At 35.1% G+C, this 22,577-nt stretch overlaps 1 protein-coding gene and 4 long non-coding RNA genes across 7 annotated transcripts; all 5 read right to left on the reverse strand.

Annotated features, from left to right (window-relative positions):
• Positions 1-280: 280 nt before the first annotated feature.
• Positions 281-1,394, reverse strand: LOC105179827. Of its 2 annotated transcripts, XR_849387.2 has the most exons (4): positions 1,275-1,394; positions 981-1,177; positions 511-569; positions 281-374 (listed from the first exon to the last, which is right to left on the reverse strand). It is a non-coding gene; the product is annotated as an uncharacterized LOC105179827 (long non-coding RNA). The 2 variants fall into 2 exon arrangements; XR_002286405.1 differs by having other exon boundaries at positions 288-569.
• Positions 1,395-1,715: 321 nt separating this feature from the next.
• Positions 1,716-8,812, reverse strand: LOC105179828. Its single transcript, XR_849388.1, has 13 exons — positions 8,756-8,812; positions 8,470-8,646; positions 7,583-7,636; positions 7,297-7,473; positions 6,410-6,463; positions 6,124-6,300; positions 5,237-5,290; positions 4,951-5,127; positions 4,064-4,117; positions 3,778-3,954; positions 2,891-2,944; positions 2,605-2,781; positions 1,716-1,771 (listed from the first exon to the last, which is right to left on the reverse strand). It is a non-coding gene; the product is annotated as an uncharacterized LOC105179828 (long non-coding RNA).
• A 2,212-nt stretch (positions 8,813-11,024) lies between these two features.
• LOC105179829 lies at positions 11,025-13,537 on the reverse strand. Of its 2 annotated transcripts, XR_849389.2 has the most exons (5): positions 13,424-13,537; positions 13,115-13,311; positions 12,200-12,820; positions 11,919-12,115; positions 11,025-11,624 (listed from the first exon to the last, which is right to left on the reverse strand). It is a non-coding gene; the product is annotated as an uncharacterized LOC105179829 (long non-coding RNA). The 2 variants fall into 2 exon arrangements; XR_002286404.1 differs by having other exon boundaries at positions 11,919-12,820.
• Positions 13,538-13,886: 349 nt separating this feature from the next.
• Positions 13,887-14,599, reverse strand: LOC105179830. The gene is made up of 2 exons (XR_849390.2): positions 14,299-14,599; positions 13,887-14,000 (listed from the first exon to the last, which is right to left on the reverse strand). It is a non-coding gene; the product is annotated as an uncharacterized LOC105179830 (long non-coding RNA).
• A 1,914-nt stretch (positions 14,600-16,513) lies between these two features.
• LOC105179831 (NHL repeat-containing protein 2-like) lies at positions 16,514-21,350 on the reverse strand. The gene is made up of 8 exons (XM_011103470.2): positions 21,132-21,350; positions 20,642-20,799; positions 18,771-18,820; positions 18,575-18,696; positions 18,371-18,478; positions 17,452-17,571; positions 16,918-17,358; positions 16,514-16,871 (listed from the first exon to the last, which is right to left on the reverse strand). The coding sequence occupies exons 1-6, from the start codon at positions 21,228-21,230 to the stop codon at positions 17,563-17,565; spliced, it is 546 nt and encodes a 181-aa protein (XP_011101772.1). The 5' UTR covers positions 21,231-21,350; the 3' UTR covers positions 16,514-16,871; positions 16,918-17,358; positions 17,452-17,562.
• Positions 21,351-22,577: the final 1,227 nt, after the last annotated feature.

The raw sequence follows: 22,577 nt of genomic DNA on the forward strand, positions 1-22,577 counted from the left end.
ATTAATAATTTTATTTAAATAATTAATACACGTGATTTCTAAATTAAAAATTTATAACACCACATCTAATTTTTACTGTATATACAAATTCAATAAAAAAAGTTAATAAAATAATAAATTTATAATTCGTTTCCGAAAAACTTTATTCGTATAAATAATTTAAATTTATAACCTAATAACTAATTAAATATATACAGATATTTATACCCCTCTACATTTAAAAATTAATCTCTTCATTTATATTTTAAATTAATATAATGATTAAAAAAATATGAGGTCTTATTATTCATAAAAATTATCAATCAGAAGCTCATCTCATAAATTTAAAACAACTCTACCCAATGGAATGAACTTCATTGGCTCATGGCAATAGGCTGTAAGCAAAAGGAAATGAATGGTTAGTAAACAACACAAATAAATGAAAAAATAAGTTTGTTTATTAATCCTGTTTCTTTTCTAAGATTGAAGTAGGAATGGAAAAGAGCTACATTAGAATGTAGATGTTCTCACCGTGCAAAGTGAATCCGTGTTTGACCGTGACTCGAAGGTTACCCTCCTCAGTTCAACAACTGTTTTCATTCCCTGCCAAGTGTTATTATGTGGCTACAAGGTTGTGGCTACAAGTGTTATTGAGAAGCTTGAAGCTCCAAGCTCGCAAGAGCATAGTGAATACCACAAGAACAAATTAATTCTCAGTTTACATGAATTTTAATTAACACGGCATCTATCAAAATGAGTTACAGAAGGCAAGGCAAGTCACTTTTTTCCGGATGTCATTCCAATTATGAGAATCACTTTTTTCAAGATCATTTTCAACATATGGGTATACAACAGTCATAGAATTTCTTCAATTAACACTCAGAAAGCAAAATCACAAATTAGAAACTGCAAACAAGAGATTTGTGTAGAGAGAAAAAGAAACATACTGACCCTTATAACAAAATGCATAAAGGAGCTATTAAAAAAAATGAAAGGGTTACCTCCATTTTAATACTGGAACCAACTCTGAGTAGATCAATCAACGCAACAAAAGCATTTAACTTCTCTTCAATGCTGAAATCTGGATATTCACTCTCCATTAGTCCTAATAACCACACTCTCCTGGATTGCTCTCATCAACTTCATTGTATACTCAGCATTTTTGTGTTAGATTTGCTAACATCAATTTTTTGATAGACTGCAACCACAAGCTAAAGCTCAATATTAAACAGAATGAATATAAGAAAAAATTACAGAAAATTACTGTACATACAGATTAAAACGAACTCAGTCACCTCTTCTGTTGTTGCTCAACTTAAGGCCTGAGAAAGAGTCCCCATTAACTTGCGCCAGCCCACCCGACGAGCTTCTGCAAATAACCACGTGCACAGGCCACCACCATTTGTTTCCGGCATTTCTTTGGGGGATCGAAGAAAATAATAAAAATTTAAATCCGGCCATGAGGCGGTAGGAAGAACCGACCATGTAGGCGGAATGCACAACAGTAAAAAGGTAAATCCGACCATGTAGGCGGAGTGTACAAAAATAAAAAGGTAAATCCGACCATGTAGGCGGAATGCAAGAAAGAATATTTTTTATTACGATAAATATAAAGAGAAACAAGTACCATAAAGAAAGACTAAGTTGGGAACCTTTTACGTAGGTTTAAACTAATAGGTATGAATTTTGGTCAGAAAATACCACACTAAAGCCCAAAATCAACTTATTGAACTCATACTTGTAAACAAAATTCATCTTTTTCGGGCCTTCCCAAGGAGCGAAAGTGGATAACCTGCAGAATTACAAACCAAAAAAGTCAGGATATATTAGATGAAAGTTACAAGCATCACATCATTGCTTTAACAAGAAGGTAGTTATGGGGAAAAAGAATACTTTTAGACTTAGAACCATTATTTTGGGGTCACTGAAAGGAAATTGATGTTGTAAATGGTGTAAATTGAGTAACTAATAGTGTCCAGGTATGCACACGCACATGCACACTAAGATAATGGAATCAAGACCAGGTGCAAGAGAAAGAGCAAAACTTTTAAAGAGTCGTGGAAGATAATATGATGATATCACTCGATAATATTATATTCCGATATGATTCATTCTTCCTCGGAGGTGACAATGTACAAATTTTATATTTTATATATTTTTAAGCAAATAATAGCATCAAAAACAAAAATACTTCAATAGGTAAAACCTTTTGTAGTGAAACAAATAATACAGGCTAGGAAAGTAATTAATTATGCTTTGTTCAGGCAATTAACATATACAATAATCAATATGAGGCAGGACATCGTCTATGTGATAAAAGGGACCATTTCAAGGAGGAGAAATGCAAGAGTGAAAATAAAAGAGAAGTCGAAGAGCAATAAAGAACACAAACATAGGCATCACACTAAGATAACGAGAAACAAAGAGCAAGAGAGGGAGAAATAGAAAGAGCGAGGAATTTCAAAGAATCATGGAAGATAATATGATGAGATCTGTTGGGAATTTATCCACAAAGTGATGAACCCAAATAAAACAATAACTACAAAGATAATGGTAGATTTGAAAACTCGTATACAATAATTTCAGATCAAATGAACCCCGACTTAGAGTTGTATGAATGCGTACTTGGTCGTAATGCAGCAGCATCTCTAACAAGTTTCTACTCCTCGATATGTTATAGGATCAGCTTTTGGTCTCTGAGAATAGATATTGTGTAATATAAGCCGTAGTTTGGACGGATCATCGACTGCGAGTTGGTTTGCTGCTCTCTTAACAACATCATCATATGAATCAAGCTTTGACCTTCACAATTAGTGAAATTTGTCTAGGAGCGTTAAGTGGATCAATATTACCAATCATAACATAGGAAATTACACTCTAGAATTAAAAGTCTGTCTTATTGAACTCATACTTGTAAACAAAATTCATCTTTTTCGGGCCTTCCCAAGGAGCGAAAGTGGATAACCTGCAGAATTACAAACCAAAAAAGTCAGGATATATTAGATGAAAGTTACAAGCATCACATCATTGCTTTAACAAGAAGGTAGTTATGGGGAAAAAGAATACTTTTAGACTTAGAACCATTATTTTGGGGTCACTGAAAGGAAATTGATGTTGTAAATGGTGTAAATTGAGTAACTAATAGTGTCCAGGTATGCACACGCACATGCACACTAAGATAATGGAATCAAGACCAGGTGCAAGAGAAAGAGCAAAACTTTTAAAGAGTCGTGGAAGATAATATGATGATATCACTCGATAATATTATATTCCGATATGATTCATTCTTCCTCGGAGGTGACAATGTACAAATTTTATATTTTATATATTTTTAAGCAAATAATAGCATCAAAAACAAAAATACTTCAATAGGTAAAACCTTTTGTAGTGAAACAAATAATACAGGCTAGGAAAGTAATTAATTATGCTTTGTTCAGGCAATTAACATATACAATAATCAATATGAGGCAGGACATCGTCTATGTGATAAAAGGGACCATTTCAAGGAGGAGAAATGCAAGAGTGAAAATAAAAGAGAAGTCGAAGAGCAATAAAGAACACAAACATAGGCATCACACTAAGATAACGAGAAACAAAGAGCAAGAGAGGGAGAAATAGAAAGAGCGAGGAATTTCAAAGAATCATGGAAGATAATATGATGAGATCTGTTGGGAATTTATCCACAAAGTGATGAACCCAAATAAAACAATAACTACAAAGATAATGGTAGATTTGAAAACTCGTATACAATAATTTCAGATCAAATGAACCCCGACTTAGAGTTGTATGAATGCGTACTTGGTCGTAATGCAGCAGCATCTCTAACAAGTTTCTACTCCTCGATATGTTATAGGATCAGCTTTTGGTCTCTGAGAATAGATATTGTGTAATATAAGCCGTAGTTTGGACGGATCATCGACTGCGAGTTGGTTTGCTGCTCTCTTAACAACATCATCATATGAATCAAGCTTTGACCTTCACAATTAGTGAAATTTGTCTAGGAGCGTTAAGTGGATCAATATTACCAATCATAACATAGGAAATTACACTCTAGAATTAAAAGTCTGTCTTATTGAACTCATACTTGTAAACAAAATTCATCTTTTTCGGGCCTTCCCAAGGAGCGAAAGTGGATAACCTGCAGAATTACAAACCAAAAAAGTCAGGATATATTAGATGAAAGTTACAAGCATCACATCATTGCTTTAACAAGAAGGTAGTTATGGGGAAAAAGAATACTTTTAGACTTAGAACCATTATTTTGGGGTCACTGAAAGGAAATTGATGTTGTAAATGGTGTAAATTGAGTAACTAATAGTGTCCAGGTATGCACACGCACATGCACACTAAGATAATGGAATCAAGACCAGGTGCAAGAGAAAGAGCAAAACTTTTAAAGAGTCGTGGAAGATAATATGATGATATCACTCGATAATATTATATTCCGATATGATTCATTCTTCCTCGGAGGTGACAATGTACAAATTTTATATTTTATATATTTTTAAGCAAATAATAGCATCAAAAACAAAAATACTTCAATAGGTAAAACCTTTTGTAGTGAAACAAATAATACAGGCTAGGAAAGTAATTAATTATGCTTTGTTCAGGCAATTAACATATACAATAATCAATATGAGGCAGGACATCGTCTATGTGATAAAAGGGACCATTTCAAGGAGGAGAAATGCAAGAGTGAAAATAAAAGAGAAGTCGAAGAGCAATAAAGAACACAAACATAGGCATCACACTAAGATAACGAGAAACAAAGAGCAAGAGAGGGAGAAATAGAAAGAGCGAGGAATTTCAAAGAATCATGGAAGATAATATGATGAGATCTGTTGGGAATTTATCCACAAAGTGATGAACCCAAATAAAACAATAACTACAAAGATAATGGTAGATTTGAAAACTCGTATACAATAATTTCAGATCAAATGAACCCCGACTTAGAGTTGTATGAATGCGTACTTGGTCGTAATGCAGCAGCATCTCTAACAAGTTTCTACTCCTCGATATGTTATAGGATCAGCTTTTGGTCTCTGAGAATAGATATTGTGTAATATAAGCCGTAGTTTGGACGGATCATCGACTGCGAGTTGGTTTGCTGCTCTCTTAACAACATCATCATATGAATCAAGCTTTGACCTTCACAATTAGTGAAATTTGTCTAGGAGCGTTAAGTGGATCAATATTACCAATCATAACATAGGAAATTACACTCTAGAATTAAAAGTCTGTCTTATTGAACTCATACTTGTAAACAAAATTCATCTTTTTCGGGCCTTCCCAAGGAGCGAAAGTGGATAACCTGCAGAATTACAAACCAAAAAAGTCAGGATATATTAGATGAAAGTTACAAGCATCACATCATTGCTTTAACAAGAAGGTAGTTATGGGGAAAAAGAATACTTTTAGACTTAGAACCATTATTTTGGGGTCACTGAAAGGAAATTGATGTTGTAAATGGTGTAAATTGAGTAACTAATAGTGTCCAGGTATGCACACGCACATGCACACTAAGATAATGGAATCAAGACCAGGTGCAAGAGAAAGAGCAAAACTTTTAAAGAGTCGTGGAAGATAATATGATGATATCACTCGATAATATTATATTCCGATATGATTCATTCTTCCTCGGAGGTGACAATGTACAAATTTTATATTTTATATATTTTTAAGCAAATAATAGCATCAAAAACAAAAATACTTCAATAGGTAAAACCTTTTGTAGTGAAACAAATAATACAGGCTAGGAAAGTAATTAATTATGCTTTGTTCAGGCAATTAACATATACAATAATCAATATGAGGCAGGACATCGTCTATGTGATAAAAGGGACCATTTCAAGGAGGAGAAATGCAAGAGTGAAAATAAAAGAGAAGTCGAAGAGCAATAAAGAACACAAACATAGGCATCACACTAAGATAACGAGAAACAAAGAGCAAGAGAGGGAGAAATAGAAAGAGCGAGGAATTTCAAAGAATCATGGAAGATAATATGATGAGATCTGTTGGGAATTTATCCACAAAGTGATGAACCCAAATAAAACAATAACTACAAAGATAATGGTAGATTTGAAAACTCGTATACAATAATTTCAGATCAAATGAACCCCGACTTAGAGTTGTATGAATGCGTACTTGGTCGTAATGCAGCAGCATCTCTAACAAGTTTCTACTCCTCGATATGTTATAGGATCAGCTTTTGGTCTCTGAGAATAGATATTGTGTAATATAAGCCGTAGTTTGGACGGATCATCGACTGCGAGTTGGTTTGCTGCTCTCTTAACAACATCATCATATGAATCAAGCTTTGACCTTCACAATTAGTGAAATTTGTCTAGGAGCGTTAAGTGGATCAATATTACCAATCATAACATAGGAAATTACACTCTAGAATTAAAAGTCTGTCTTATTGAACTCATACTTGTAAACAAAATTCATCTTTTTCGGGCCTTCCCAAGGAGCGAAAGTGGATAACCTGCAGAATTACAAACCAAAAAAGTCAGGATATATTAGATGAAAGTTACAAGCATCACATCATTGCTTTAACAAGAAGGTAGTTATGGGGAAAAAGAATACTTTTAGACTTAGAACCATTATTTTGGGGTCACTGAAAGGAAATTGATGTTGTAAATGGTGTAAATTGAGTAACTAATAGTGTCCAGGTATGCACACGCACATGCACACTAAGATAATGGAATCAAGACCAGGTGCAAGAGAAAGAGCAAAACTTTTAAAGAGTCGTGGAAGATAATATGATGATATCACTCGATAATATTATATTCCGATATGATTCATTCTTCCTCGGAGGTGACAATGTACAAATTTTATATTTTATATATTTTTAAGCAAATAATAGCATCAAAAACAAAAATACTTCAATAGGTAAAACCTTTTGTAGTGAAACAAATAATACAGGCTAGGAAAGTAATTAATTATGCTTTGTTCAGGCAATTAACATATACAATAATCAATATGAGGCAGGACATCGTCTATGTGATAAAAGGGACCATTTCAAGGAGGAGAAATGCAAGAGTGAAAATAAAAGAGAAGTCGAAGAGCAATAAAGAACACAAACATAGGCATCACACTAAGATAACGAGAAACAAAGAGCAAGAGAGGGAGAAATAGAAAGAGCGAGGAATTTCAAAGAATCATGGAAGATAATATGATGAGATCTGTTGGGAATTTATCCACAAAGTGATGAACCCAAATAAAACAATAACTACAAAGATAATGGTAGATTTGAAAACTCGTATACAATAATTTCAGATCAAATGAACCCCGACTTAGAGTTGTATGAATGCGTACTTGGTCGTAATGCAGCAGCATCTCTAACAAGTTTCTACTCCTCGATATGTTATAGGATCAGCTTTTGGTCTCTGAGAATAGATATTGTGTAATATAAGCCGTAGTTTGGACGGATCATCGACTGCGAGTTGGTTTGCTGCTCTCTTAACAACATCATCATATGAATCAAGCTTTGACCTTCACAATTAGTGAAATTTGTCTAGGAGCGTTAAGTGGATCAATATTACCAATCATAACATAGGAAATTACACTCTAGAATTAAAAGTCTGTCTTATTGAACTCATACTTGTAAACAAAATTCATCTTTTTCGGGCCTTCCCAAGGAGCGAAAGTGGATAACCTGCAGAATTACAAACCAAAAAAGTCAGGATATATTAGATGAAAGTTACAAGCATCACATCATTGCTTTAACAAGAAGGTAGTTATGGGGAAAAAGAATACTTTTAGACTTAGAACCATTATTTTGGGGTCACTGAAAGGAAATTGATGTTGTAAATGGTGTAAATTGAGTAACTAATAGTGTCCAGGTATGCACACGCACATGCACACTAAGATAATGGAATCAAGACCAGGTGCAAGAGAAAGAGCAAAACTTTTAAAGAGTCGTGGAAGATAATATGATGATATCACTCGATAATATTATATTCCGATATGATTCATTCTTCCTCGGAGGTGACAATGTACAAATTTTATATTTTATATATTTTTAAGCAAATAATAGCATCAAAAACAAAAATACTTCAATAGGTAAAACCTTTTGTAGTGAAACAAATAATACAGGCTAGGAAAGTAATTAATTATGCTTTGTTCAGGCAATTAACATATACAATAATCAATATGAGGCAGGACATCGTCTATGTGATAAAAGGGACCATTTCAAGGAGGAGAAATGCAAGAGTGAAAATAAAAGAGAAGTCGAAGAGCAATAAAGAACACAAACATAGGCATCACACTAAGATAACGAGAAACAAAGAGCAAGAGAGGGAGAAATAGAAAGAGCGAGGAATTTCAAAGAATCATGGAAGATAATATGATGAGATCTGTTGGGAATTTATCCACAAAGTGATGAACCCAAATAAAACAATAACTACAAAGATAATGGTAGATTTGAAAACTCGTATACAATAATTTCAGATCAAATGAACCCCGACTTAGAGTTGTATGAATGCGTACTTGGTCGTAATGCAGCAGCATCTCTAACAAGTTTCTACTCCTCGATATGTTATAGGATCAGCTTTTGGTCTCTGAGAATAGATATTGTGTAATATAAGCCGTAGTTTGGACGGATCATCGACTGCGAGTTGGTTTGCTGCTCTCTTAACAACATCATCATATGAATCAAGCTTTGACCTTCACAATTAGTGAAATTTGTCTAGGAGCGTTAAGTGGATCAATATTACCAATCATAACATAGGAAATTACACTCTAGAATTAAAAGTCTGTCTTATTGAACTCATACTTGTAAACAAAATTCATCTTTTTCGGGCCTTCCCAAGGAGCGAAAGTGGATAACCTGCAGAATTACAAACCAAAAAAGTCAGGATATATTAGATGAAAGTTACAAGCATCACATCATTGCTTTAACAAGAAGGTAGTTATGGGGAAAAAGAATACTTTTAGACTTAGAACCATTATTTTGGGGTCACTGAAAGGAAATTGATGTTGTAAATGGTGTAAATTGAGTAACTAATAGTGTCCAGGTATGCACACGCACATGCACACTAAGATAATGGAATCAAGACCAGGTGCAAGAGAAAGAGCAAAACTTTTAAAGAGTCGTGGAAGATAATATGATGATATCACTCGATAATATTATATTCCGATATGATTCATTCTTCCTCGGAGGTGACAATGTACAAATTTTATATTTTATATATTTTTAAGCAAATAATAGCATCAAAAACAAAAATACTTCAATAGGTAAAACCTTTTGTAGTGAAACAAATAATACAGGCTAGGAAAGTAATTAATTATGCTTTGTTCAGGCAATTAACATATACAATAATCAATATGAGGCAGGACATCGTCTATGTGATAAAAGGGACCATTTCAAGGAGGAGAAATGCAAGAGTGAAAATAAAAGAGAAGTCGAAGAGCAATAAAGAACACAAACATAGGCATCACACTAAGATAACGAGAAACAAAGAGCAAGAGAGGGAGAAATAGAAAGAGCGAGGAATTTCAAAGAATCATGGAAGATAATATGATGAGATCTGTTGGGAATTTATCCACAAAGTGATGAACCGAAATAAAACAATAACTACAAAGATAATGGTAGATTTGAAAACTCGTATACAATAATTTCAGATCAAATGAACCCCGACTTAGAGTTGTATGAATGCGTACTTGGTCGTAATGCAACAACATCTCTAACAAGTTTTCTACTCCTCGATATGTTATAGGATCAGCTTTTGGTCTCTGAGAATAGATATTGTGTAATATAAGCCGTAGTTTGGACGGATCATCGACTGCGAGTTGGTTTGCTGCTCTCTTAACAACATCATCATATGAATCAAGCTTTGACCTTCACAATTAGTGAAATTTGTCTAGGAGCGTTAAGTGGATCAATATTACCAATCATAACATAGGAAATTACACTCGAGAACTAAAAGTCTGTCTTTTATTGAACTCACAGTTGTAAACAAAATTCATCCTTTTCAGGCCTTTCCAAGGAGCGAAAGTGGATAACCTGCAGAATTACAAACCAAAAAAGTCAGGATATATTAGATGAAAGTTAGAAGCATCACATCATTGCTTTAACAAGAAGGTAGTTATGGGGAAAAAGAATACTTTTAGACTTAGAACCATTATTTTGGGGTCACTGAAAGGAAATTGATGTTGTAAATGGTGTAAATTGAGTAACTAATAGTGTCCAGGTATGCACACGCACATGCACACTAAGATAACGGAATCAAGACCAGGTGCAAGAGAAAGAGCAAAACTTTTAAAGAGTCGTGGAAGATAATATGATGATATCACTCGATAATATTATATTCCGATATGATTCATTCTTCCTCGGAGGTGACAATGTACAAATTTTATATTTTATATATTTATGTCACCACAGCCCGTTGGCAGTGTTTTGGCAAGAAATTCAAGGGCCCACTCTGAATCTGGGTTGTATCTTTAGCCCCGAAAATTGGTTAGTCGCAGTTAATATGGATTAGCCCATGTATTTTGCGACCGAACCTCAGAAGAACGACCCTAATGTCATTCCAATTATGAGAAACAAGGAGAGTCATTGTTTTCAAGATCATTTTCAGCATATAGGCATACAACAGTCATAGAATTTCTTATATTAACACTCAGAAAGCAAAATCACAAATTAGAAACTGCAAACAAGAGATTTGTGTAGAGAGAAGAAGAAACATACTCACCCTTATAACGAAATGCATGAAGGAGCTATTAAAAAAAATAAAAGGCTTACCTCCATTTTGATACTGGAACCAACTCTGAGTAGATCAATCAACGCAACAAAAGCATTTAACTTCTCTTCAATGCTGAAATCTTGATATTCACTCTCCGTTAGTCCTAACAACCACACTCTCGTGGATTGCTCTCATCAGCTTAATTGTATACTCAGCACTTTTGTGTTAGATTTGCTAACATCAATTATTTGATAGCCTGCAAACCACAAGCTAAGCTCATACTAAACAGAATGAATATAAAACATATAAAAAAAAATAATAGAAAATTACTGTACAGACAGATTAACAGTATCCAAACTCGATCGCCTCTTCTGTTGTTGCTCAACTTAAGGCCTGAGAAAGAGTCCCCATAAACTTGCGCCAGCTCACCCAACGAGCTTCTGCAAATAACCACGTGCATAGGCCACCACCATTTGTTTCCGGCATTTCTTAGAAGGCATCACTGCTGCTAATATGGACATCAAATACTTATCCAGGTTTTGCACAAATGGATGCAAGAGTTTAACTGCAGAAACTGTTCCCTATTCTTCCTTCCAGAAAATTCTCCAATTTCTAGCATATCTCATGAGCGCTGATAGAACTTTTGCCGGAGCCTCCTCCTCGTCAATGTCGCAGATAGAATTGTGGAAAATTATATAGAGTAGCAGAGATCTCATATGATGATTTTGGTTTGTCTGACATTACTCATTGCCCTTGTGATGTTCATCTGATGCTTCTTGTTTCCACTTTGAAGGTTAGAGTTGGAACTAAAACGCCAAGTGGAAGACACGGCACATAGAACATGCCTCGTTTCCGTGTTTCGCATTGCAGCCTTTGGAGCCTAATGTCACCACAGCCCATTGGCCGTGTTTTGGCAAGAAATTCAAGGGCCGACTCTGAATCTGGGTTGTATCTTTAGCCCTGAAATTAGTTAGTTACAGTTAATATGGATTAGCCCAAGTATTTTGCGACCCAACCTCAGAAGAACGAGCCTAATGTCATTCCAATTATGAGAAACAAGGAGAGTCACTGTTTTCAAGATCATTTTCAGCATACGGGCATACAACAGTCCTAGAATTTCTTCAATTAACACTCAGAAAGCAAAATCGCAAATTAGAAACTGCAAACAAGAGATTTGTGTAGAGAGAAGAAGAAACATACTCACCCTTATAACGAAATGCATAAAGGAGCTATTAAAAAAAATAAAAGGCTTACCTCCATTTTGATACTGGAACCAACTCTGAGTAGATCAATCAACGCAACAAAAGTATTTAACTTCTCTTCAATGCTGAAATCTGGATATTCACTCTCCGTTAGTCCTAACAACCACACTCTCCTGAATTGCTCTCATCAGCTTCATTGTATACTCAGCACTTTTGTGTTAGATTTGCTAACATCAATTTTTTGATAGTCTGCAAACCACAAGCTAAGCTCATACTAAGCAGAATGAATATAAAACATATAAAGAAAAAATAATAAAAAATTACTGTACATACAGATCAACAGTATCCAAACTCGGTCACCTCTTCTGTTGTTGCTCAACATAAGGCCTGAGAAAGAGTCCCCATAAACTTGCGCCACCCCACCTGACGTGCTTCTGCAAATAACCACGTGCACAGGCCACCACCATTTGTTTTTGGCATTTCTTAGAAGGCATGACTGCTGCTAATATGGACACCAAATACTTATCCAGGTTTTGCACAAATGGATGCAAGAGTTTAACTGCAGAAACTGTTCCCTTATCTTCCTTCCAGAAAATTCTCCAATTTCCAACATATTTCATGAGCGCTGATAGAACTTTTGCCGGAGCCTCCTCCTCGTCAATGTCGCAGACAGAATTTTGGAAAATTATATACAGTAGCAGAGATCTCATATGATGATTTTGGTTTGTCTCACATTACTCATTGCCCTTGTGATGTTCATCTGATGCTTCTTGTTTCCACTTTGATGGTTAGAGTTGGAACTAAAACGTCAAGTGGAAGACACGGCACATAGAACATGCCTCTTTTCCGTGTTTTGCGCTGCAGCCTTTGGAGCCAAATGTCACCACAGCCCATTGGCAGTGTTTTGGCAAGAAATTCAAGGGCTGACTCTGAATCTGGGTTGTATCTTTAGCCCTGAAATTAGTTAGTCACAGTTAATATGGATTAGCCCAAGTATTTTGCGACCCAACATCAGAAGAACGAGCCTAATGTCATTCCAATTATGAGAAACAAGGAGAGTCACTGTTTTCAAGATCATTTTCAGCATACGGGCATACAACAGTCCTAGAATTTCTTCAATTAAAACTCAGAAAGCAAAATCGCAAATTAGAAACTGCAAACAAGAGATTTGTGTAGAGAGAAGAAGAAACATACTCACCCTTATAACGAAATGCATAAAGGAGCTATTAAGAAAAATAAAAGGCTTACCTCCATTTTGATACTGGAACCAACTCTGAGTAGATCAATCAACGCAACAAAAGTATTTAACTTCTCTTCAATGCTGAAATCTGGATATTCACTCTCCGTTAGTCCTAACAACCACACTCTCCTGGATTGCTCTCATCAGCTTCATTGTATACTCAGCACTTTTGTGTTAGATTTGCTAACATCAATTTTTTGATAGCCTGCAAACAACAAGCAAAGCTCACATACCAAACAGAATGAATATAAAACATATAAAGTAAAATAATAGAAAATTACTGTACATAAAGATTAACAGTATCCAAACTCGGTCACCTCTTCTGTTGTTGCTCAACTTAAGGCCTGAGAAAGAGTCCCCATAAACTTGCGCCACCCCACCTGACGTGCTTCTGCAAATAACCACGTGCACAGGCCACCACCATTTGTTTCTGGCATTTCTTAGAAGGCATGACTGCTGCTAATATGGACACCAAATACTTATCCAGGTTTTGCACAAATGGATGCAAGAGTTTAACTGCAGAAACTGTTCCCTTTTCTTCCTTCCAGAAAATTCTCCAATTTCCAACATATTTCATGAGATAGAACTTTTGCCGGAGCCTCCTCCTCGTCAATGTCGCAGATAGAATTTTGGAAAATTATATATCTCATACAATGATTTTGGTTTGTCTGACATTACTCATTGCCCTTGTGATGTTCATCTGATGCTTCTTGTTTCCGCTTTGATGGTTAGAGTTGGAACTAAAACGTCAAGTGGAAGACACGGCACATAGAACATGCCTCTTTTCCGTGTTTTGCGCTGCAGCCTTTGGAGCCAAATGTCACCACAGCCCGTTGGCAGTGTTTTGGCAAGAAATTCAAGGGCCCACTCTGAATCTGGGTTGTATCTTTAGCCCTGAAATTAGTTAGTCACGGTTAATATGGATTAGCCCAATTATTTTGCGACCCAACCTCAGAAGAACGAGCCTAATGTCATTCCAATTATGAGAAACAAGGAGAGTCACTGTTTTCAAGATCATTTTCAGCATATGGGCATACAACAGTCGTAGAATTTCTTCAATTATCACTCAGAAAGCAAAATCGCAAATTAGAAACTGCAAACAAGAGATTTGTGTAGAGAGAAGAAGAAACTGACATACTCACCCTTATGACGAAATGCATAAAGGAGCTATTAAAAGAAATAAAAGGGTTACCTCCATTTTGATACTGGAACCAACTCTGATTAGATCAATCAACGCAACAAAAGCATTTAACTTCTCTTCAATGCTGAAATCTGGATATTCACTCTCCATTAGTCCTAACAACCACACTCTCCTGGATTGCTCTCATCAGCTTCATTGTATACTCAGCACTTTTGTGTTAGATTTGCTAACATCAATTTTTTGATAGCCTGCAAACAACAAGCAAAGCTCACATACCAAACAGAATGAATATAAAACATATAAAGTAAAATAATAGAAAATTACTGTACATAAAGATTAACAGTATCCAAACTCGGTCACCCATTGTATACTGAGCACTTTTGTGTTAGATTTGCTAACATCGAGTTTTTGATAGACTGCAAACCACAAGCTAAGCTCATACTTAGAAGACACACAACATTAATTATAAGACATGCTAGCTCTAAACAAAAATCCCCTTACCACAAGAACAAAAGAGTTAAACCACACTCCTACAACTTCCACTGTGAAGTGAAAAAAACTATCACCTACCTTACACACCCACTCCCATCCTCGAGGAAATTGGGGTAACTTAACATTACTAAAGTATGCAATAAAATCTTTCCCAATGACTCGAATAAGCATGCACACAAGTTTTAAAATATAGCTTATTCCCCTACACCGAAACCATGACTACCCTCATGCATGTCTCAGTCCAAATATACAAATTATCCAAGTAGCAATTCTCAAATATCCTTTCATGTCACTCAAGTATATCCCCTATACTAATAAGATATCCTTTCATGTCACTCAAGTATATCCCCTATACTAATAAGACTTAATAGTATAAGAAGAGCGAGCAATAGTGAGACAAGCACTTGCAGTACCACATACAATATTCAACACACAAGTATCCCATTGACTTCATCAAAATAAAATGAAACAAGTCTCAACACTCTCACAAAGGTATGAGTGTAATCACTAATCACTCCACTCAAGTGTTTAAGAATTTGGGTTCCACTCAAATCAATACATAGAATGCCATTACCATAGGCTTGCTTGTGAATCAAATCTCCTCCGCCAACAAAATGAAAATTAATACATGAATCAAAGGGTCTTTTCAAGGGTTGTAATGGGGCTTAGGACAAGGTGTGGCAAAAGATAGGCCGAATTGGGGCTTATGAATTCAAAGGAGCGATGCCGACCTAGTTGCTTATCTTCCAACCTCATTGCCATTCAACTCGATTCAAGTAATTTGAACAATCAAACACCTCCAATTTTTTCGTTTTCTATTTCTTTTTCTTCTTTTTTTTTCTCAATCTTTTCTTCTTTCCTTTCATTTTTTCTTCTTTTTCTTCTCCTTTTTTTTTCCCTCAAACTTCTTTCTTCCTTTCTTTTTTTTTCTTTTGTTTTTTCTCAATATTTTCTTCTTTCCTTTCTTTTTTTCTTCTTCTTTCTCTTCTCCTTTTTCTTCGTCTCTTTGTTCTTTCTATTTCATCATTTGTTTTTCATTTCCTCGTTCCATATCTCTTTTTCTTTTCCTTGGGGATAGCAGTGCTCCCCTTGTTATTCACTCATTTTCATGTCAATTTACAAGCAACCAAGCCAACACCATCCCCTTAAATGGGTTAAAAAATCAGTTCAGGAGATAATCAAGAAGGGGATGATTCAGCTTATGACGTGGTTTAACCAACAAAAGAAAAGCCAAGGCTCAAATGAGTTATTCTATGGGTGAATTCAAGGTAGGCTCTTTTGAGGTAATGGGGTATCCCTAAGTGCCCTTATCACTTCCATGCACCAATCTTACAAGAATGCGGACTTAAAATGCATTACACAAGCAAGTTCTAGAATGGACACACTAAGTTTGATGCCCTCGATCAAAAGAAATGTAGCACTGTTTAAATGAAAGTGCTTTGGTCCAAAAGCTCACACAAAGGCTTTTGTGTTGATTCTTAAACATTGTTCATTTGATGCAGTCAATGGAACACACTTCACACTACTTTTTTTTTATATGCCACTAGTGCTAGTCTCTCCTGCTTATCTCGACTTATACCAAAAATTCCTAATAATCTAAGGGATAACACAAGACAACAATCAAAAAATTCAAGTGCTACCACAGGATAATTCGCATATTTTTCTCAAGACACTAACTTCCTTCACAAGTTTCGGTGTTCACTAAAAATTGTCAACCCCCAAATAAAAACTTTTAGTCCCCACACATCCACATTCCAACACATTAATTCCCCGACTAATCTAATTCAATTGTCGAATTGAATATTGGGCTCCAATCTCTTGTTACTTTATTACAAGAAAGATTGTTTGGCAAGTCACTCTAATCCAATAGGAGTAATATGTCATAATACATAGAGTGCACAAGCAATAATAAATCAAAGTTTTGGAAGTACCAAGTCATATCTTCCTTATTTTTCTAAAACAAGTCTTTCTGATCTAATTCAATTGTCAAAATGTATTAATTAGAAGCAATGAGCTACAGAAACTAAAGAAAAGATCGATTCAAGCATAGCAAATCTTTTCTACATATGAGAATTGCGAAACTTACCTATTAATCACAAAGCAAAGATAAAAATGCAGCAAATTTCATGCACCTCTCAAACAATAATCAGAAAATGACAGCCATGTAGAGCTATGCACCTCACAAACAATAATCAAAAAATGACAGCCATGTAGAGCTGTGGCTGCCGCTATCAAGGGGTGCACATGCGAGGCAAGAGCTATGAGCTCCACCAGCCTACCTTATCTGCATTGCCATTGCTAAAAAAATTGATTAAGCAAGTAGTTAGTATACATACGAAATGGTGACTAACCCAGTGACAATAAAATAAAACTTAGAAGATATCTGCAAAAAGGTAGCAGTTACTTATCTCAATATAAATCTTATATAGTGTCCACGCAAAGTAATGCTCAAATTTTGCAATGCCTCTTTTGGATATTATATGTAAAACTTAAGCACACATGCTTCTCAAAATCCCACCGTATGCAGTTGGCCGATTAACACTCAGAATCAACTCACAATCTTCAAAAAGCTCAAGATCCTCATCAGCATTAGAAGGCTCATTTTGAAACACCATATTCCTACATGATAATCAAGTTTCAACTTCAAATTCAAATAAGATCTTTTTATATTTGTGATACTGAATAAATAGTTTCTCGGGCAAAGTAATCTACCAAAGAGGAGCCTGTGCTCTAAAGACTTCATATATTCGAGCTTTAGGCCCCAGCACACAAATCGAATCTAACCCGCGTATATTGGCACATCAAAAGGACCATGTTTCTTTCTTACCAGCCCTACAAATGATCACATGAAAGTTCAAATCATAAGTCACAGTCATATTTTTCATTCCATGTCCTACAGAATGGAATACTAGTATATCCCATCAACTTTTGATCAGCTAACTTGGAAGAGTTTCATAAACGTAATTTTCAAACAACAAATTATCTTTAAATAGTAATATCAACTGCAGCCAGGAAAAGTGTAAAGTAACAAGACGGCAGAAAGTACTCTACTTTAATTATTATGGCTAGCCGTCAACTGCAGTCAGGAAACGTGTAAAAAATAACAAGTCGGCAAAAAGGACTCAAATATAACAATTATGAATAAACAAGCAGCCCAGTGTTTACTTTTCTAATATTTATTCCATGTAGGATGGGGCATCACAATCATTTTGTCGGGGGGGTTCCAGGGGTAGCTCCCACATGCCAAACAGCTCTTCATGCAAACTCCCACTATCCCAACTGGCGATCGGTTTTAATACAATTGTCAAGTCCCAACCTATATTGGATGCACAAATTGCCTCCAAATCACAAAGTGCAACATGAAACTGTGCTATAAACAACTTGCCCAAGAAGGGGACGAACACTGGATTTTCTATCACTAGTAGTTGTCATATTGACATCTATGGATGGATAATTCATAAACACATTCCACCGATCAATTCTCAAATAACACATTCCGGACACAAGAAATCAGGATAAGGAAAATATGAGATTCCGCCAACTCACAGAACTATGATAATAACTCCAACAGTTTAGCATTCTCAAACTTGCACAATTCTTGCCGCTATTACTAAAATTTTATGTCATGTACCTTGTGATTGTATGAATCCGCCAGATAAATTTGACCCACATTTCCGCAAAAGACTTCTAAAGGATGTTGAAGAAGAACTTCAGAACCTACTCCATCACAGTCTCCGAACTGAAACATATAACACAACCAAGCTAACAAAATAAGTTCAACATCCCATCCAACTAGTGCAAAGATCGATAAGATTCCAAATGGTAGCAGACATACCTTAAATAAATTGTCAGAGAAAATTGGATCACCACCAGCGAGTAGTCTCGATCCCCCTGTCCTTAAGTCAAGTGCCCGAATAGAGCTACTCTCACTATCAGCGATATATGCTTCCTTTAAATCTATCAAAACAAACAAGTGAAAATACTGCATGAATTAACAATATTGCAACTAGCTTTGAATTTTTACCACGTACCAGGTGACAAAGTAATTCCAGAAGGTTGCGCAAATGAAGTGCACACAGAACTGTATCAACATAAAACAAAAGTCTCAAAAAATCAGAAAAACCATTTGAAAAAGATCACGGAAGTTTTTGAAAATTTCAGTTGCGCCTAAAATAAGTGCAGATGTAAAAATCAAATTCTCCCTAATCAAACACAAAGAACACCAAAGACAAACAAGTGCCTCTTAATAGGTGTTGTAGTAGCTTTCCAATCTTATTTCAACATTGTTGAGAATCAAAGAATTGATTCTTCAAATACTTGTAAAATTACAAGACAATCTAAGTGATTTTTGTGATACTTATATGATTTGATTTTGGAAGAATTTCTTCCAATTTCCATTATTGACATATGCGATTCACCATGGATGTCATAACCTCAACTCAAATCAAGTTAAGATAACATAATTTAGCCCTTTGGACATTTGTGTTGTGTATGTAGGCCAAATGAAAAAAACACGTATCCTCGTCTTTTATTTCTCTCTTCACATATCTAAAATCTTGTCCAGGAGCATGTTTTAGGGCCAGCTTGGATTTTGCCGTAGCACGTATTTCATGCATTTCATTTCTTGGTGCACATTGATTATTGTACCACTAAACATTCCAATTGCAGCAAGAGGATGTTCCATTTTTGTTGCATATCCAAGACTTCAAGAAAAGTTTGACTTTGTAGTTCAAGTTGAACATATCAATCAAGATCTCCATGTTCAGCTTGAGGAACAATGTTGAGAATCAAGGATTGATTCTTCAAATAATTGGAAGATCACAATAATATATAAGTGGTTCTTGAGATATTTATGATTTGATTATGGAAGGATTTCATTCATTTTCCATTATTCATATATATAATTCACCTATATAAATAGGTGGACATTATAACCTCAAATCAAGAGAGAATAACATAATTTAGCCCTTTGGACATTTGCCTCGTGGATATAGCCATATGGCGCGAACTACGTAAATCCTTTTCTTTTGTTTCTCTCTTCATTTATCTAAAATTTTGACAAACATAACAGTAAAACATCTCACAAACTAACAGCCCATTACCTGAATATGCTAACATATTTTGGTTCTAATTAGCGTTGGATAATGCATCCATCCCCCAAGGCAATGGTTTAAGAGGGTAATAACCTTAGCATATACCGTCTATTGGATAGCATCACATGTATTTAAAGGTAAACAATCACATGATAATCACCTATATATTTAATGAAAATCAGAGCCATATAATATGTTAAGTCCATATTGCGATGTATATGAACGAAAATAATGCTCAAATGATAGAACATTAGTCTGCTTTTCCTATTATTACGATTATTATCACTATTGATATTATTACTACTACTGCAACATCAGCATTATTACATTTATCGCATTATATTTTCTCTGTAATTATTAGCAAATCATAAAACAGAATGGAAGAAGAGGATCATAATATAAAAGGACTAGTTTCGGGTCCCTAAATAATACGGCATACTAGAAAGCGATACATTTTTTTGCCACAAAACTGCACAGTGTGCTATCACGACGACATCATTATATTGTTTAGCTAATTCAGTGTCATGCTTAGCCATAAACAAGTAGCTAGTTTTAGTTCAAAACTACTGATATAACCTAATTTCAATATCCAACAGAGATACGGCTCACATAAAGTAAATTTGTATAAGAAACAAGGATCATAACTCCCACTGTTCATAAACCAGAGCATTCTCAAGAAGAACATGAAAGATCATTAAAGATGTAATAAATAAACACAAACTACAGAATGCTGCCAAACTTAAAATGTAATTGCACAGGTATCAAGAGACTTTCGCAGACACACTAGTAACAGAAAACACATATAGTACCTGGCACCATTCAAATTTCTTTCATAGCCATCACCACTGAAAGCTCTGGTAGTTCCATCTAATGTATTATGTTTCCAGATCTGATGCTGCCCAGCCATTGCAATATAAACATTTTCGTTTACAGGCTCAAAGCAGACATCCCAGGGGGAATTGAGGAGCTGAAAATATAATGAGAATATAAGTTACATTTGATGCTTATAAGTGTAGTCTGTGCTCTTAAGTGAGTTTCATTTCTTCTCAAGGTAATCAATCCTACCAAAGTAATTATGAGAAAAAAATTAGCAGTAACAGTAAACCAAGCAACCAACAATTCCCCCCTCAAGTTCCCTGTAACAGTCAATTTCTTTTCCTTTTTTCTTGCCCTTTCCTCTCTAGTGCTCAGGCTTTTCAAACCCTAAATAAAAGACATAAAAAAATCGAGAAGTGGAAACATGTGGATATGGATGGGGTTTGATGGTGGGAAGCCATCAGTAGTTTTGAGGGTTTTTACCAGTGGGCTTTCTTTGTTGGATTTTTGTATCGCATCCACCTCCAATGCCGCTTTTCCTGAGTGTGCTGATTGGTGAAAGAAACACATCTTCGCTTCCATCAACTGAAGTAATAAACCCTCCGCCAGTGGTACTAAACCCTAACCCCTCTGTTGGTTTTTCCTCTCTGTTTTGGAGGGGTTTTTAGAAAACCCTTCTTTTGCGCCTGCTTTTCTTGTACTGAGAAGCTGCAGATATAGAAATGTAGGTGAAAGGGTTCGATGGTGGGAAGGGTTTTTACAAATGAGACCTTCAAGAATCTGGGTCCTCCACTTCCTCTGGTTCTTGTGCAGAGAAATCCAAGAAAACAAGAAGCAGAACATTATTTCATTGATGACTTTCCATTGTGACCACTATGATTGGCATAATGGTTGATTCCTTCGTTTTCCATTTGGATAAAGAACCCTATTTGTGTCTAAGCAATGGCAAGAAATCAAGAAAAAGAGACGAAGGGAAAGAAATGTAGCAAAAGCAAATTGGTAAGAGAGGAGGGATTCCCTTTCCTTGGGGAGCCCATACTCTTTCCTGTACTTCCAAGAAAGCAAGAGAAAAAAGGAAAACAAATACTGCAATTTTGACGAGGTGGCATTCTTGAAGCCTGCACAAACATGACCTTCATACATACATATATATATATATATATATATATATATTGTGTTGTTTGTATCTATTATATATTTCATATTTAAGTATTTTTTTAGTATTTTGTGAAAATATCTTTGTAATATTTTTAATTACTTTTTCACCCTCTAAGTTTGGATATATGATCAATTAAGTGCAGCGAAATGTCGATTACGAACTACCTGAAAATTCTTGTTTTAATTACTTCTTTAGCCTTATGATTGAATAGATCAAATCTCGTTTCTACTACAGACACGAAAATATATTTTTTTACAATTTGGTCATTTATAATGATGCATTTAATAAAAAAAAAAACTAGAAAACAATATGAAATATAAAAATAAAGTTAACATTAAATTATACATATGACATTGTTGTTGAAGAACAAGAAAATATGTACTTATTAAAAGTTCAGTAATCAACTCAACAGTATTGCATACATTTCACTGGTTTTGTACTTAATTTCTTAATAGATCGTTATGATATAAGATAATGATAGATTTATTCATATTATTCACAAAATATTTTTTCTATAACTCTCAATTAAATCTTATATCATAATTTTGTTTTATCTTCTAATGAATAATATATTTATTCATAGATTATATTACTTAAACATCAAAATATCAAAAAATTATATTCATTTTTTAAAATTATGTTATTTAATATAAATTATTTAATATGTCTTTTCTCCTTTTGATTTTTTTTGCCACCTTGCTTCCATCTCGTTGTTGGCCGCCATCGACGGCCATCACATGTCGCCGCCAGCCTGTGACAGCAGTCGCCCT

This window comes from Sesamum indicum, unplaced genomic scaffold, assembly GCF_000512975.1.
Source record: "Sesamum indicum cultivar Zhongzhi No. 13 unplaced genomic scaffold, S_indicum_v1.0 scaffold00219, whole genome shotgun sequence".
Taxonomy (NCBI): Eukaryota; Viridiplantae; Streptophyta; class Magnoliopsida; order Lamiales; family Pedaliaceae; genus Sesamum; species Sesamum indicum.